This window comes from Branchiostoma floridae, chromosome 2 (assembly GCF_000003815.2).
Source record: "Branchiostoma floridae strain S238N-H82 chromosome 2, Bfl_VNyyK, whole genome shotgun sequence".
Taxonomy (NCBI): domain Eukaryota; kingdom Metazoa; phylum Chordata; class Leptocardii; order Amphioxiformes; family Branchiostomatidae; genus Branchiostoma; species Branchiostoma floridae.
The window spans coordinates 25,794,164-25,813,235 of NC_049980.1; the positions used below are offsets into that span (position 1 = coordinate 25,794,164).

The 19,072-nt window shown below is 43.7% G+C and overlaps 1 protein-coding gene across 5 annotated transcripts in view; it reads right to left on the reverse strand.

Annotated features, from left to right (window-relative positions):
- LOC118409637 (regulating synaptic membrane exocytosis protein 1-like) overlaps positions 1-18,574 on the reverse strand; it is a 28,656-nt gene extending 10,082 nt beyond the window's left edge. For 3 of the 5 annotated variants that reach the window (XM_035810798.1, XM_035810801.1, XM_035810797.1), the window contains exons 1-2: positions 2,605-2,878; positions 1,551-1,748 (exon numbers count right to left, since the gene is read on the reverse strand). In XM_035810798.1, the coding sequence (XP_035666691.1) occupies positions 1,551-1,748; positions 2,605-2,684 (278 nt within the window). In that variant the 5' untranslated portion in view covers positions 2,685-2,878. The other 2 variants (XM_035810800.1, XM_035810802.1) reach the window with 2 other exon arrangements.
- Between the last annotated feature and the right edge of the window lie 498 nt (positions 18,575-19,072).

A 19,072-nucleotide genomic window follows, 5' to 3' on the forward strand; every position in this document is an offset into this window, starting at 1 on the left:
CTAGAGCTTAGGGATTGTCATGCCTGCTGAAGACGAAGGCGTGGTAATCAAAATAGCCGTCCTTTGAGAAGCTGACTTCTGCGTTCAGTAAGTGAGAAGCGTGGTGACGTGAAGGCAAATCAGCACTAAGGAGAGATGAAAGGACCTGCCTAATGCTCATGTTATATTCAACACGGCCTGACGCGTGGAGACGAATTTACAGCGACATCAAAAAGGAATACAGGTTTGAAGTAAGATAACTCGATGGTGGGTTTTCAATTCGCTGCATGTCTTCGGCGATCACTGACGTCCTGGCTCCTGGTGACGTCATTCTGTTACTGGGACAAGAATTATCCGGTAAGTAATACTGTTACCAGGGCCCTACGGACGCAACGTACACAAATACAACCTCGCCTGATATGAAGGAATATGCGCGTGTGTGCGTGTGTTCCAATGTGTGTGGATATGCAGGTTTGAGGGTATAGTTATGTGTGTGTGCGTACTGCGTGTTTGTGTGTGTGTGTGTGTTCCCAGAAAAGGAAGAAGCATGGTCGCGTTTACAAGACCACTGTCCCTGTAACTGGGGCTTTTCCTAACACACACTTACCTAACTTCCTATTTATTCTATCATGCCACTTAGCTGGATTCAATGAAGTGGAATGGCTTACGACATGTGCGTTTTTGATCGGCAAACCACCCACAGATTTCTTTGCGATAGGAGACCTTATTTGGTCAACTCTTACTTCACGTGGTCTGTCATTTTGACGCAGGGACATCGGCGCGGAAATCCTGCACCATGGTGACCAAGGCTATTTTGTATTGTTATTTTGACCTACTTCGTCTCGAAACCAACCTGTTATGAAAACTCATCATAGTCAAGCGGAAATCATTTTAAGTACACCACGTGCCCATTGATACTTTCCCCTGAATATAACGCACGAGTAAGCCGTTAATTGGACGCCGAAAGGTGTATAGGGGCGAGAAAACCGCTTTGTCTCGGCTTATATAACTGCTAGCTGCATGCATAATCTTGGTGGTATTTGGATTACAGCTTTTGCATTTAGCGTTTTAGCGTTGATAAAGTTCATTGTAGCATTGCATGGAGACTTCATGTCACAACAGGTAATCAAGTTTGTTTTTGTTGTTTTCTGTACTCCAGGAAGGGTAGCTACTCAATAATGTACTAAAGGAGTGACTAAGGTATCCAAGTACCAATTGTAGGAAATCTCAGAAAGTTACAAACGAAGCCCGCGTTTGCTTTACTGGCCCATTGTAGCCCCTCATTAGGATCTGTAGAACACAATAGGTATTGTAGATTCAGCTAAACTATCCTACAGAATACACAAATTAACGGCAGCACCTTTGTTATGTGCCGTACCCTTTTTGTTATTATTACCGCCGTCTATGTGTGTGTGTGTGTGTGTGTGTGTGTGTGTGTGTGTGTGTGTGTGTGTGTGTGTGTGTGTGTGTGTGTGTGTGTGTGTGTGTGTGTGTGTGTGTGTGTGTGTGTGTGTGCGTTTGCGTGTGTGTGTGTAGTACACTGTGTACGATGAGAAATATATTACACCTACTTTTCTCTCTGCTCTTCTAACTGCTCCAGCTCCTCCTGCCGCTCCAGCACCGCCTCCAGAGTCCGGATCTCTTCGGCTGTCAGAGCCGACAGGTCCGGCACGGGCGGCGAGTTCGGCACGGTGGCGGCCGGATCGGCGGTGGACGCAGGCTGCTCCCGCGGCGCCGACCACTTCAACACCCGCTGAATCATCCCTGCGCTAGAACCGACACGGCATCGTCAATCCTCGGCGGATGCAATTCCCTAGCGCACTACCACGTTATTTTGCATTAACGGACATTCCAGTAAACAGCGGCAACAGTTTTATAAAAACAAAAGTACGGGCTCAAACGACGGCATGACGGCAAGTGTACCGCGGCGGTAAAACAAGAATCTGCAAAAGCGAGGCCGTGCGTAAGTAGAGCTGAGCCCCAGCCGAGTTAACGGAAGTGGGCGCGGCTTGGTGACGCACGATGGGCGCACATCTACGCACCTACATGCCTGGCTCGCGAGGGATCCGTCAACACTGCTGAACATCGCGCCAGATATCGCATAATCTCCCAGATATTAAAAACAGTTTTAGCAGAAATCAATATGTACGTATAGAATGAAATAAGCCTGTGTGTGTTGTCCCGACGTGCATAATTGTTGAAACATGACCACCCCGTGTAACGAAGGAGACAGTCTTCAATTCTGACCATCCTGCACTTACCACTGAACAGTTCTAAGGGAAAACTCATCGCCGGTGCACTATCCACTATGGAAACGAAGGGCCAAAGAGAGACAAAAACAAAACAGTCGATACAATCTTGATAGAGTAAAACTGATTCATCCAACAAGTCATCTAGGCGCAATTATGGTGAAATCGCAATCAGATAGATACATGTACATTGTCTGTTGATGTAGCTATCTGGTTTAGAAGCGTAATGAGATATGGGATGAAATCAAATGCTAGTGTACATTATAAAAGTTAGGCTACATTTTTAGATGTAATACGTTTATCTACCTTAATTCTTAAAAAAAGAATTAAGCTAGTCTAGATAAACGTATTCTATCACACGGCAGCTATATATTACCTGTTAGGATTTTTAGGTCCATCCTCCGAACACTTTGCCGTACGTTCGGCGATCTGCCCCAGCTTGCCGAGCTCGTACATACCTGTGTCGAACCGTGGCTCACTTCTTCCAGACTAACAGGACCCGGAACAGGACAACGCATTAAGTATATACTCAAACCACTCACTTCAGACGTGTGCCGTGTTTACGCTAACGGCAAGCGTGGGTTGGACCAATCGACAGAAATAAGATCAACGGACAACCGGAAAACACGACGCCTAATGTGATAAAGGTTGCCACAACACACCGTTTGGAGCCCCGAACCTTGCCGAAACGGCCGCCGACCACGGAAGTGCAGTGCAGATGCTCCTGGCCCTAGGCGCCGCCCGTTTGTTTATGCAGGGCTTATATACGTCGCACGTTTCTTCCATGTTGGTATTGCGTTGTCTTTTACGTTTGCGGAAGTCCAGCTGACGACACGCTGACGTGCTTACGCGTCAATCGGCTTGATTAGACGAAACATCAGGGCCGAAAGATGTGAGGCGGAATGGGGCTTACTGGGACGCACCTGATGCCGCCTGTGGCAACTGGAGAAGCGTCAAAGCAGGATAGCTTGTGCAGGCCGGCATGCCATCTGCCGCAGAGAATCACTTCCAGTCATAAGCCACACTAAAACTGTGCCGTCCAATTTTACATAATATTGGTTAAGACATTCTGATAACTAACCAACTGTCAGTCCCCGTGTCCCCGTGTCCCAATCAACAACCTAAGTTGATGACGACTGCGCCACGCACAAGGCAAAAAATTAGTGAAGCACAATGTTCAGCAGCAAAGTACGAATTGAGCTAGTGGCATGCCTGACATAGAAAGATCAAACACTTTAGGGTAACATTTTAGGAGCAGACTCAAAGACCACATTCGGGTGTTATACAAACGCGGATTTATTGATATGTCTACATAGCAATATGGAGCGATTTAACTGTGTGCATCTCTAGCAGATAAGTTGTCTGAGAACAAGTGTAAATATTGTGCAAATGAAATATCATGTATTTTTCGGCCTTCGAACCCATTTATCTGGGATAACCACTCCCAACAAACCTTTCCCAGCCCATTGAGTTGGTTGCTAACACCAGGTTTCACAGTAGTGCGAACAAGTTGGATAATGCGCCCTTCTCTTCTACACACGCATACAAACGTCTTCTTTTCACTTTGATACAAACATCAGGTAATGAGTTCAGGCTTCATGTGCCAATCAATTCCAACAAAGAGGCCGTTTCTTTCTTTCTTCTCGTCAAACATTCGAACGGATATGATGCGCGGGAGTGCGCGTGCGTCACAAGGTTCTTCATGTCTATTTTCACCCGTAGGTTTGTGTAAGGCCCATGGCGACATACAGTGCCATTTTTTACCATTACAATAACCACGTGGATCTGCATGAACAGACATCACTGGCGGCTTCTCTTCTTCATGATTCCTCACATGCATCTGTATTCGACAACAAAGACAAGCGTCTCTTGTCATCTCTAGAACGTACCGTTACATGAAAGGAATGAAATCCACGACACTTGTCCTTTGACTTTGAAGCATAGGCAGAAGTTGTCACGTCGAAAATACAACAATGAAATGTTATTGTGAAAAAAGTCATCACTTCAAACGTCTCAACGCGCTTTAGATATTATAAAGTGGGAATTCCACAGAGGCAAAACTGTTGATCTTCCGAAAATTTAACAAATGTGTGTCGTCGTGTAGCATAATGGTTGGGGTGTTTGCTCAGAACCCAGAGGTCCCGAAGCCCTCGACATGCTCCGATGTTGTGTTCTTTGGAGAGGGACTTTTCTCACTTCTCTCAAGTGGAAAGGAGTGTCTAGTTTTGATTAAGGACTTTCCTCGGATAGGACGTCTCATGTTTGAGGAGATTCACATCTCGAGCACGTTAAATAACTCACCGCAAAAGTCCTTTGTTCAGGGCTCGATGGTTTACAAGATCTTCCAGTGATATCTCAATGAGTAACAACATGAAATCCCTGATTCCTTGTGTAGTCGGAGAAAATTCTTAGTTCTGTTTGGGTTTCCCATTTGCTTCGACGTTGAGCTTCATCACATAGGCTTGTAGAAAGGAAATACGTCACGTGTTATCCCTACAACTCAACAGCACCACATCGCCTCTCCACGCATGTTCTGCTATGATACCAGTATCAATAGACGGTCGCCACTGAGGTAAAAGTCGCGCCGTAGTGCCGTACGTTTAGTTTAAGTGCTCCTAAGTTATCATGAGAGAGATGTCCGGGTAAGAGCATCTCATTAACGTTGCTGCCATTTGCTTGCTTACAGTCTAGGTACGAAAAAGAAGGCCACACCTGTCCCGCTATTAGGTTACCGATATAGAGGTAAGACCCGTGAGATATATCAACTTACGCCATCATGCACGACGTCAATATATCATACACGAGTCGTGATCTTATATAAGCAGAGCGTTCCAGACACTTCGTTGTCACATTCTTGGAAAGCATTTCCTTGCATTGGTGACATAACCGGCGCGTTTAAGCAGACCAACTCTCGTGCCGCTTGAATAGATATAGACAGATATGGACAAATGAATCCATGCGTTTTCCTTTGGTCCAGTCGGCACTGGTCTCTTCCACTAGTCAAGTGGAGGAGACATTCTGCACAGCATCGGGTCAGGACAACTTACATGTTACGGGTGCCCTTGGGGCCTAGAGGTTAAATAGTGTCAGCAAGAAGAGATGGATGCCAGGTGACCTGTACTCAGAGACTTCATTGTACACTTTTCCTTCAATCTGACAAAGCGATGTCGATCCTTACTTGTGGTGCTTACTTGCGTGATGTTTACGCTTCAACGCTCTCATATCAGACTCAACAACTAAACTACACGGCTTGAAACTGAGGCTGCTGCGCCCACGAAAGTGGGGATCTTGTCCAAACATAACCCACGCACAAACTCTGACGTGAGTGAAGTGAAGACGTCTGCTGGCCCTGCAGCGGTAGGACCAGCAGCGGGATCAGCAGATCTGGCCGGAGGCGGATTGAGTCTGTTCCTTATGTAACGTACCAATGACGTCCGAAGATCATCACCCACTCTTTGATACTGGGCACGACTTGTTTTGGGTGCCGTCGTATCTGTCAGTCAGTCAGTCTGTCTGCCTGTCTCTGTGTCTGTCTCTGTACCTGTCTGTTGACACAGAGTGGGCCGGGGAAAGCGAAGGTCAAGATCGATAATGGCCCCCCCTACTGGCGACAGAACTTCCGGTTTTGATATCTCGTGTTATGGACGTGCAAATTAGGATATAACTTGTTTGCTGCATTCCCTGACATGAACGCTGTTACAGATTAATCATGATAAGAAGGGCCTCATTCATATGATTTGTGATGAAATAATATTAGTCATCTCCGCTAGGAGAAGGCTTTCATGTTATTCAGGTAATGAGGATTACTTAATTTATGCAAATATGGACCTTAATTGCCAATCAATTAAAAACAGTTATAATACGTCACGATGAATGGTTTACATCGTTTGGCGAAGGTATGAGGTCATGGAACTCTTGCTTAGGACAACTTTGGACACATTCGGAGAAAACAAAGTTTCATGGAAGAATGTGGAAACCTCGTTCCCGTGGAAGTTCTATGTAATCACATATTAAAGTACAACTCAAAGGCTCCCGAACGTGGAAAGAGATTTATCAAAACACTAACCTTGAAATAAACGACTCCCTCTTTCCAAAAGCGGAAATAAAGTAATATGATCTGAGAAAACACGTCTACTTTACAGCTCACACGCTGTCGCCAAGAAAAACACCTGGTGCTGAGCAAGACTTACGGTGTCTAAACCTAGCAACAGACCACATGGGTAGTCTCTACCAGACTCCCGCCTGGCCGAATAGTAATAAAGGACTTTGGCCAAGGTAGGAATAAAAGCCTAGTTGGAGTTAACAGACATAGGAGTGAACTCACCGGCTGCACAAGATTGACTGAAAATCCCATGGCAACTTATTTATCCCTAAATTCTTCTCTTTTTTTCATCCAACTGACACGCTTGCTTGGACACTATAAAGTCTGAATTCCATCTTAGTTGGTTTATAAGGTTCCCATACTCTACCCTCACCAATCGCTTAAACAGAAGCTATGGACCTATCAGAGTGCCCGGTCAAAGTCTGACTGGATGTATGAACTACAGAGAGGTATTGAATCTAATAGTCTTCTGACTGGTTGGTGAGGGGAGAGTATGGGAGCCCTGGTAAACTAGAATGGCGCTCAGACTACAAATCGTCAACAATTCCTGATGAAGAAAAGTGCCATGACGAGTCCAGAACACAGGCATTTACAATATCTAGTTTTGAGCTATCAATGTGCAACAATTAATAATGAAATCTCTGTATTAACACGTTACCTATTTTAGTGTTGATGACCTCTCACGTTCGCTAACTTGCACTGAATTGATCAACTGGCAGAAAGGCGGGACCGCGGGTGTTAGAATGCAAACCAGTCCTACAAGTCAGCTATCTGCTGCGTACATCAAATGCCTTGCAAAACCAGCTCTTTTCGATGAAATGTTTTGCACAGAATCACCGCATGGGTTGCATGCAGAAGCACATATGCCATGCTCACAATATAACCACGTAACAATGAATTTGCGTCGGCACACATCATGCAAAAATCACGACAACCTCTCAGTAAATAAATTTAGTACTGACAAATCATCAGCGTCTATAATTACAAATAGACATAATTATTGCCTAAGCAGTTCATGCATGGCAATTTATTTTCTACATCAGCACAATCCATCTGTTGCAAAAAACAGAAGAAACGTATCAAGTCGTGCGTAATAGCTGATTTCATCTCCGTTGATAAAAAAAACGCTTGTAAAAACATCTGTGCGTGCACTGTACCGGCCCAAAAACTATTAATAATTTTATTATCACAGGTAACTGGCTGCAAATAAAAGGATAGTCTACGCACACGGTGGGGCCTGGTTTGGCCTAAATATAATCTACATGTAGTCACGACACACATGTACCACACAACTATAGTACCACATGAGTAGACAATGTCTTCAGAACAAATTCTGTCTGCTGTGATTACGAAGGCACATAATTGCAGGTTGTAAACGGGTACTTATGTCTCCTCCTGCTTTCTTTCATCTCAACTCCCGAGAGGGAACATTCACTCAAAGTACTTACCTTAGATTGACGGCCCGTCTGTGAAAGATAGTGGATGGTATCTGAAACGTCTGACCATTTCCAAAATCATATCCAGTTGCTTGAGTAACTGTGTCTTGGCATATCATATTACCTGCATGTCAAACCTTCATCGAGGTACTTACCTTAGAGGGAACATCGTCAGCATGAGAAGCGTTAACAACTGTTCTTCTAGTCTGCACACATACACACTGCGCTGGCCCTCACGTTTGAATGAACAAAACGCGACTGTTCGTAACGCACGTCTAGACAGATCGTCTTCACATTCGAATGTCATGGATCTTGATTTCAACTCAGGCTGATGGCATGTTCGACCCACGCGAGCCCTCGACTACTCTTGACAGGGCGTCATTATGTGATAGACAGGGGTGTCCGAACGAAGTCTACGTGTCATATCTCCGCCGTCCAACCCAAAAAGCTGTTTTGTTCAGTGGAAAGCTCTACAGAAATCTGCCAATAATCAAACATGCTATGAACAACACTTGTGTACAATTTGTACCTTTCATACAACACACTCATACCATAATGGAGTGATCGTGTGCGACAGACAGCAGTCTCGGTTACCTTAATGCACTTTTGAGAGGTCGCATGATCTAAAACGTGCGCTGCAGGGGCCATCCACTCATGTGGCCAGGCTGGAAAACAACAAGGACCTCTCTGAACATTAATATTTGCAGACAGCAACGTAATCGTTAGGCCACAGCAAGTGACTTTTATGGGTCACATGCTCTGCAGACTTAAAATCTAATGTGAGTGAGAGCGTGAAAAAAAAGGTCAGCAAAAAAGGCATAAATTTAGTTTCTGTAGAATGTGAGAGAAGCTGGAGATGACAGATGAAAAGTCTGGAATATGTTTTTTATATCATACTCATATAAGATACTTTTGATGGTGAACTCGGCTACCAAGACATCACCAGGCAAATATCAGCATATCGTGCTTTCGTAGCATTGCGTACTTTCATAACGTTACGTTAATACTTCAGACATGACTGCTACGTGTGGCACATGTAACGTTACTGATATAGCTGCCAAAAGCCAAGTACGATCACGTATGATTGGAAAGCGTCTAAGAGCCCTCATCAGAACCTTACTTAGACATACACGACAGATCTAGTCACAGCCATGTTTGGCCGATCAGGGAAGGAATATGTAAGGCATCTTTACAGTTTGTGTCCCCGATTCCTCTGTACTTCTACCCATTCACGTCAGACGATTTGAAATTCGATATGACGGCAGCTTGATAACAAACCTTTAATGTGGGTGGAGTGGGGGTGATAATAGTCCAACTTGGGACGAATTCAGTCCAAATTTACCACGCACAAAACAAAACAAAAAAGGTAAGCCGTACCTCTGCTTACAGATCCTCTGCCCCCAGTTTAATATTGATAAACATATTTGATATTGATAAACATAGACTTAGAATTTAAAGTTTGACAATGTAAAGCTTAACTTGGAGGACATGTTGGAAAACGAGTCTAAAACGTTTTCATCACTCAGATATCAGATGAAGAATTTATGTCCAGTTGGTGATCCCCCCTCAGGGCAGGTTTTTGCTACGGTAGGACGGATAACACAACATCGGAGGCAGCGGGCCGAAAGCTGGGTTATGATTACCCGATCATTAGTATCGTTTCTGGCCCCGATATCGGTAGACGAACTCATTAGGATAATTATGTTGATGAAACAACACTGACATTGCCTCGTTTTACTATATAACCTACATGAATCTCAAGTCGAGGACGTAGCGGTCATTCTTATTCCTCGTGAGACAATGAAATGATACCGTCATTTCCCGATGTAGCTATGTTCACTTTTTACTATCAGCAATTAGTATCAATTTGTGTATAGTATTCTCGCGTTCACAACGGCATAAAAATAAACAATACACATCACACATGAAAGCAAGGAAATGTCCGCACAATTCCTGGAAGTCTCCCAGAGAGGGTCACCAAAAATCCAATGATATTTTTACACGACACAGTCACGGCTATGTTCTATTGCAAAGACGTCCGCGGGTAGCATGAAGTGAATAAAATCGTGTAGGGTAGACTATGTGACATATGCTCTGCACGGGACCCCAACATGAAGTGCGTCAGTGGTTCATACAAAGAAAGTCGTGGGAGTCATGATCACTTCCCTTGGTTCCGTTGCAATCTATGTGCACTCATGTTTGACAAGTTGACAAGTTTTATCACAGATGCACGGCATAGCAGCAATGGCTGACTTGCACCGACATTTACATATATATATACATTAAATCATCAGATGTCAACGTTAGTTTCAGGCTAGGTGAAAAGGTGAGGCCGGACAACAAAAGCTCAGGAAGAAGGAGGACCATAACATGTTTATCAGCATAAGAGCGCCGATTGCCCTTAAGTTATAATGTGAATGTAATATGAAAAAAACATGAAAGTAAACGACACCAGAGTTGATAATTCGTTTTGAGATAAATGAGATGAAAGGATCAGTCAGTTCAGTTCATCCATCCGGTGACACTATGAAGTTCTTCCAGACGACGATGAAAGGGTATACCGCCGCAACACTTCCAAAAAAGGCAATGGACAAGTATATAAATGACGAATTTTGAAAGACCAAAGAAGAAGATATTGTATCAGTAATGTAATCAGTCAGACAGGCAAACTTAATTCCAAATTTATGATGTGACATTCTGCATTTGATGGCCTTTGTTTCTGCTACATGGACACAAGACGCATATCGTGTCTTCTATGGAAATTTACAATGTGTTAGTGTTTAACCTGACTTCTGAATTACTACCTGATTATCAAAATCCAGAACCAATCCCAATAAATAACCTGCTCTCTGGCAACAAAAACCTGGCATAAACAGGCCATGAACTGTAGTTCATAGTTCATATAGTGTCTATATTTGCAGTGATATAGTTATGTATTAGTATTTACTGATGTTACGTTTAATACTGAACTGTGAGTCTATGGCAACACAACATCAAATGAGATTTCAGCTACGCGCTTCTATAGATGATGTGCCCTGACGATTGAAAGCAGGGTATGGATCTGAATACCTAGTTTGGTTATGACCATTAACTTCTTCATTGATACAAGTGAAGCCATAATTCTAGTCATACCACTTGAGTGACAGAATGCAACAGCCACACGCATTCAGCATGAACACAAAGCAAAACAGACTGTGAAGGCAAACAAAGAGGAGGATGTCGTTTAGTCGGAGAAAAATACATGCATCTAGAATGATGATGTCCTCCGGCAGAAGAGTTGTGGAAACATGAAGAGAAACATTTGTGATCACCAAATTACATTTCCCCCGCTCTGAATGGCAAGATTTGTCAAGTCCATGTTAAATATCACAAAAGCCATCACTTAGTAAGTAGGAAATGTGAGGGATCTAGCGGCAATACGCCAGCCATTTGTACTGACATGAATCCCCTGTGTTTACCAGCAGTTGGCTGATCTTGCCACCAACAGCACGTATCAAAACCAGTAATAATCTCTCAAAACTCTCGAGTTCCAGGAAACCACTAAATGCTTGTCGTGTTCTCCTTCAAAGTTATCTGGATTCGCAACTGGAATCACGAGTGTCGCCAGTGGGCATTTTCCCACAAGCGCAAGCAAAACAGGCTTTGCAAACGTTGAAGGGGCAGGTAGCTAGACTGGTACTGTGCGTACAAATGGAAATGTCGTCTTTTGTTACTAATACACATGTACACCAAGGCCGACCGCAATCATTATGTCCTGCAGCTCCTGCAGATTCTAACCAGACGGGAAATTGTTGCGAACATACCTTTAGATGTTGAGTTGTAGCATTGCCCGAGAATAAGGTCCGTTTTCCCGCTGAATATCAGCGTGCTCCAGGCGCCTGAGGACTTGCTGATATTTCTCAGTATCCCTGCCCTCCTTATGGTGAATCCATCGGGATCAGAGCCGCTCTTCAAGAATGCCAACGAACGCGTTTTATAACATCGAAATCATAGACAGTTCATAAGACATCACTCTATAGATGTGCACAGTTGCTGGGTTCCGCGAAGACGAACCGACGCCGTGAAGGCTTCAGTAGTCTGAAAATGTGCTGGTTCCGTGAACGGAGAACTGTGTTGTTCCAACGGCTGCCTTCCACTCGCAATGGACTGCTTGGTATAATTGTAGCAAAGATTGACGTCAATACCGCTAAGTAATACTAGAAGACATGCAAATGCAATCTGCCCCCACACACATACGGTACTGTACACATGTTGAGCCAGTACAGATTCCCTGTCACAGGTGGCACAGCTGGAAAATGTTTTTCTCGCATCAGAATGATTAAATGTTATAGCAGCCTGTAAAATGTCTGCCACCAAGAGTTGAATTGCTTCACACGTCATAAACAAGACTTGTACACTAGTCGCACTGTTGAACAAAGTTGTGTTATGTCTTCACACGTTTCTCCACGGAAGGTTTAACATATCTTTTGTATCTGTTAATAAGTTTCAGTTTCAGTTTATTAATGACAACAGCCTTGCAAGTAGCCAGGACTACAGTAAGAGTCTCGTAGAGAGCTTTAGCCTTGTCGGTTGCTGTTGTTGCACTGTATACTTCATCCCAGGGATGTAAGGTGATCCACCTACCGAATTCGCTTAGGCCGGGTTCGCGGATCGGTCTGATGATCCACTTGGTAACTGTGTTTAGTTTGAGTTTCACCTGTGGTTTCCACAACACACAGTTGTGGTCACTGAGTGTCAAGGGTGGAAGAATTTATGGCTTCTTGTAGCACGTCTTCATGTTGGTAATTATGATATCGAGAATTGCGTTACCTCTGGTATTGTTGGGTACATCCTGAGACAATCCAAGAGGATCGTGAATCGGGAAGCTTGTCTAAGTCACCATTCCACTAGACAGCGATCGCGACGCGACCTCGCAGCAACCAGTAGTAAATTAGTAATCTCCAGGCAGATGTACCGATGGCCGACTGACACTCCTTTGGCCGGTAATACTTGGTCAGCTTGGATACTACCTCATGCCACTGCTAAATCTGCCTGTAGATTAGTAAATTGGATTTTATCAGAATGCACCCGTATTCTCTGAAACTTCGAAGATATTGTCGCTTCTCTTTTCTGATAATTTTCCCTTTAGAGAGGTCAACTCGGAAAACCTTCACCCACGTCTTTCTGCCTTTCTTCTGGGAGGTACGTATCCGAACATCGTTTAGCTCCGATGTGGTTACATTTCCTTCTAAGGCGTGTGATATTCCTATGACTGTGGATAATGGCCTGGTACTAACGTCACTGGGCATTGGTGAAGAAGCAAAAGGCATTCTAAACATAGCGTCTATTCTTCTGGAGCTGAAAAGATGGAACACAACCATAGTTCGTTTATTGGTGTTCTTACGAGACAATTACTTGACTATTCCGCGGTAGAGAATATTTGAAGTGCACGCAAAACATGTGCGCGATCTTCCACGTGCACAGGATTTCGGTGGAATATTCTTTGGTTTAATAAAGGACGATATGTTAGTCCTTGGTTTACATGTAATGATGTTCGCGTGTAGATCCTCTTCGCGGTCCTACCGCTTTATGTAAACAAAATAATTGCTTTTCAAATGTACACTGATGATTGATGCTAAGAAATCTCATGCTACAGTAGCTTTCGGTGTTCAAACAATTTTCATGACGCTATGATTGCAACAAGTTTTCATAGACCTCATACCTCCGTGAAATATTCGGTGTTTTTATTTACAAGTGCAACATTCAACACAAAACGCATCTGCAGCTCCAAAGTTAGATACTACGGAGCCCAAACCTACATCACTTCTTCCTTACATAAAAAAATATCTGTTACCAAAAATCAATACCACATCATGTCCAGGACGATAAAAGGTTGTGCTGCAGTACTAAAATTAGCCACCAGGAGGCCCAAACTTAGTTTTGACGTTTGTCTTGGCAAAACACACGACAAAATATCATCACAATACATTCTGATCTTCTTAAGCTATGTCCACAAATAAAGTACGACTTTTCTGTACGTTATTTACATAATCATCTTCCTGTGTACCTCTAGATTCTAGAGTATCCATTTCCCATACATTGCACAGTCACGGAGACAGGCACGGCCAACCACACGGACATTGCTTTGATACAACGTTACCCCCTTGACGGTCTGAGGTACATTGTACTAAGGAGCAATAAACCAGGATCGTTAGATCTAGCATACCTTGTCATTTTAAAACACATACTTAAACGACCATCAATTGAATTTTGACTGACCTGGACTTTTTCTGATGCCGTTATCTGATGTATCTGGGGTGATGTGTCTGTGTTTAATTGCTAGCATTAAAATTGCGAATTTATAATTACTTCCCGCTATTAAAACTCGGTTTAACACGGAAAATGATTTGATCTTCAAAATTTAACCGGGTGATATTAAAATCGTTGCAATATTATAGAGATTGCTTCTGGTGGTGTTATCGGTTAATTAAACCGGCAGTGCCTGAAACTGCGTCACGCGGCTGCGATGTGCGCCATTGTGTGGGCGGGTTGCGGCTGCCAGTCTCTTTACTAAAGTACATAGAGTTCTCTGAACTGTCTTGATGATGACTAATAAGCAGCAACAACAAATCAGTAAGCTGTGATGCGGCCTTTAAAAAAAAACCCGGAGCGCTCTTTTCTCTCACAACCAACCCACTGCTCGACAGATAGCCGCATCCTCTGTGAAAAGGCTGTGATAAAACTAAAAACGCGCTAACATTGCTAACTGTAGCAAACTATCGTGCCTGTATGTTTCAGCTTATTTTCCATATAATTCCATGTTGAATCGTTCTCATGTTACGGCCGGGATTTCTCACTGCTGCCTGCCTTCGTGAAGGCAGCCATAATTAAGAAATCGCGGCCATTAGTACATTACTGTCCCCCAACCGAAACCTCTGCTTGGGGAATGGCCTAGTCAGACCTTACCAGAATGTGAACCAGGCCTTCCTACGGAGCTATGTGGATCGTAGAATTCGGCAAAAAAGAGGAATTCTTGGCCAGAAGAGTCATTCCGCGGTAAGGTTACTGGCCTGGCCAACTAACCCCACGGTGGCAAAACTATTATCAATCATAACCCCTACAGCCAGCGTAGCTAATTTGGTAGACTGACTATCAGCTCACAGTGTCGTTTCTTTGTGCCGTGTGAATGGCACCGAATGGCTCCTCACAACTTCCAGGGCTGCTGATTGCTCTTTAGTAACTTGGTTATTGTTCTCCGAGGGGGTTGAGGCTACGAGAGTTCAGAAGGTTCAGTGACAGAAATATAGTTGTGCCTCGGTTAATATTCGCACGATTTACCGCGATGGGGGTTTCATGCGCGGTATTAGTGTCGTACGACGTGCGTTGGGTGCAATATACTAAACATATAAAGCCGTGGTCACAAAGGCCGTATGCCATCATACGATGGGGCTAATAAGAGCTTAGCTACGTCAATTACAGGTGAACATAGGTAAATCGTAGGTACAATTAGCCATTTTTGATCGAGCATACGACGAAACATGTTCAAAAACTTCCCAATCGTCGTAGGATTCCTATTGCCCCCATAGCAGGCTTCACTATGGCCATTGTTTCTTTTATTGATGACGTGAAAAATTCATAACTTTTGACCATGTTGTGATGGCTTCAGTTCTCCATGATATTGCCAATGTTGATGAAAAGTGAAACCATCAGGACACAGTCAGAGAAACGCTACCGTAGAAGAGCCTGTTTCGAAGGCCAGGTTTCAGACGCTGCAGATTCAGTACCAAGCGCATGCGATGCATACAGGTTTTTTTATGACTATGTACACGTTACACGTTGTGAATCGTAGATAAAATCGCAAGTTTATAATTTCACATCTCAGGTGTAGTCGTGCTCTGGGGTCAGTTTACCATGACAACGCTATGACAACATAGCGACAAATCGAAGAGGCTCTATGAGTCGGACGTTCAGGGGATTATGATATGCTTTTTTATGACATTTTAAAAAATTTCTTGATAGCATAAAATCAGAAAAAAAGCACGGTGACGAAATGTCAACAGGAATTCATCTGACTCGTTTCTGTATGACTATTAGAGACTGTCATCAAGTTGAACATCACAGCGATCCTTACCATTGTCATTTCCATTCTGCACAGCACTGTGTGCACCGTACTCAGGGTTTCTATAAACGCTTCGTAACAACTGTCAATAAGGCCATGTTGATTTGATTATATGGATGACATCCCCCGGGAACTCCAAAACTGATGCGAGCGAGCGAATAAAAAAAAAGTTTGGCCAAAAAAAAAAGTTGCCTTCAGTATGAAATCAAAGTGGCCAGGAAGGTTTAACATAGGACTAAACACACACAGTATCGTATACCAACCGTTAGGTGTAGGGACCAGTACATCATACGGGTGCAAAACATTTTTTTCTTCATGGACCATGAAGTCAAGTAGAGTACTTTATAGTCAATTGCACCAAGTTTCTACAGTCAAAGGTACAGAGACAGTTAGCCTTTATTACATGGAGATGGGATTTTAAAATGCAGTGGGAGTCCAATAATCCACCAAACGGATTCCTTTGTAGCAAAATTGACCAATTACCATTGTTTTGAGTATCGCCAGTTCTCAAGTTTCCACAGACAATTAGGTCCAGTTTCATGTCCGGACCTGGAAATGATCCTCTGGACCTGAATTTTCTGTACTGGTATCTCCCCCAACCAACAATAGATTTTTCTGTCCTTTCACATCTTATTCTTTGACTTTAGATTCATTTTGGCATTCTATGGCATTAGTTATTTGTTTTCTGATACTTTTTTTTTTCAATCTACGGAATATTTGTGCTCATTTTACAGCTGCTTTACAATTTATTGTGTGATCGAAAACTTTTTTTTTTTTTGGAAATGGCCGAAAATTGGTGCGAGCGCGGATGTCATCCATATAATCAAAACAACGTGGCCTAACTTCCACTGGGAGGGCATTCAAAGTGCGACTGGATCAGTGCGATATTGTACCACTTGTACGGGCTGTCAGATGTGCATTACGCGCTGCAACACGTCGCATGGTTGATAAAATTCATACTAGAGACGCAGCTATTTTACCTTCCATTTCCGTTGCACCGCAAAGAGCAGATTAAACATCCTCGTGCGATCGTGAAGCCGCGCCGGGCCGACACTGAAACGTTCCACTACTTCTGTACCAAGCTGCACATATGAAAGGCGATCTCAAGTGAAATTGTCAACAACGTAGTGTAATATGATTAAATGTAGGCACCTGTCCACGAGGGAAGTGGAAGAATCGCTCATCTTCAGCTTGAGTGTGGCGAGCAAGAAGCAGACTCCTTAATCCCCGAGCAGATCCATCGGGGGCAGGGCAGTATCCAAATTATCCAAAAGGCTACCGGTAGCCAGATGGATACTGGTTGGCCCTTTGGATACTGCCTTGCTACCGATAGATCTGCTTGAAGATCACAGACGTAAGCTTCCTGCTCTCAGGAAATTTGTAGGCGCCATTGTCTGGTGAGATAAGCTTTAGTGTTCCTATTGAGATGTAAGTCTTTTTACAGAGTGGAAGACAGCAATGATACGTTATCCAAGTTTACATTAAGTTCTAAAAAACTCAAAGAACATCGCCACGAAAGCTTTGCAATAGATGACATGCAAAGGAGTATCGCTACAACAAACATATCAACTAAAGCTATTGGACAAAAATAGAGTCAAATTTAGCCGTTACTTATACTAAATGTAACATGGCTGCAAGCGCATTGGGTTAAAGGACTGTGCCGGATCCACCTTCTAAAAGCAAATTGATGAAGAATATAGAAGGAAGCCAAAAGCACAGGAAATCCCAAAGAGATGTAAAAACACGAATAGACATGACCGCCACATGGCTACTTCAGCAACTTTCACCGCCCTCAAAGCTGCCTTACTATTAAAGAAAAAAACTATTGTCTCATGAAAATATCCCGCCATTGGAAAACATAACACGCATTGTAATTTAGTACATCCTGTCCATGTGGACAGATATCTTTACTTCCAATAGAGCCTGGAGGAAAGTTTACCCGCCATTAGACGTCTGGTTCCGTTGTTCGGCAGATGTTGCCGACCAGAAGTGGTTTACAGTGTTTCCCCGCGGATGCGGCTTTGGCGACTTAATAAACCATATGTTGATAACGGAAACCCAGTGTAAACAAGATTACTTATTTTATAGGCTACGAGGGTCGATCATAAAATCCGCACTAACAAGGAAACTTGCAGCAGTAACGTTATATATGAAGCGATGAAAAATGTAAGATTATAACGGATGACTACCGTCCAAGTGCCATCTGTTGATAAGTATAGCAAATGTAATTCCATTTACATCCTAACGTTATATGTGATGATACGGTATCTCACAACATCTCCCATCCAAAATACCTTCCACATAGGAACACCTAGTGAAAGACTAATTGTGGCAACGGGAATGGTAATTAAGCTCTTTCTTCTTTCTAAATTCACTCCCATGCCTCCATCATGGCGGACGTACCTAGTTAAAAGAACTTCCATGCAGTTTGGCCGGAGTTGTACGCAGCGTCCCTCCCACCAGTTCCTGGTCTTGCTGTGACCCCTCCGCTCTCGGAAAATCCGTACCAAATCCTCGTGTGGTAGAATAAAACGGCTGTTGTTTACGTCCGCAGCACCTGATACGAAGAGCGAAGCTCTCAATGGGGGAAGTCAAGCCTGTGTCACTGATTATTTCAGCTGACCTAAGGTTTACATCTTTACCTCTCTTCTCTGACATCACCAATAGCCAGCGAAGTCGCAAATGCCCCAACAGTCATGTTATATCAAATTTAGAAAAAATAGGAAGGAGACCCGAGACCCATTGTGAGCCCCGAGTTAAGGGCTATATGGAGGAAACAGGGTGTTTGCGTAGCCACAACCACGTCGGTATCTCAAAAGGGACGCAAACAAAGATTTGAAGTGGTTCCTACGCTCACAATCTGTCACTATACGCCGCTGTCGTGGGCGGTGACGTCACGACCAGTCGGCTGAGGTGATATGAGTACTGATTGCCGCCTGAAGCATGAGTAGGGAAGGCTGCGAGACAAACCAGAGGGGCTCACTTCTGATACCAGCACCAGTAATAATACGTGCAGTTAGAGGTCAGTCAGGCCGCTAGTCGCTGCTGTGATTTTTGGACGTTGTGCATGCCAGTTCTAAACCCTGCCTGTGGAGGACCGTGAGCAGGATTCTCAGAAGTAGGGATGACAGGTGTTCTAACTGCCGCCTCAGCTGCTGGCCTTCGGTCGGTATTAACTACTGACGGCTCTGCAGGGGAGTCTTTTGGA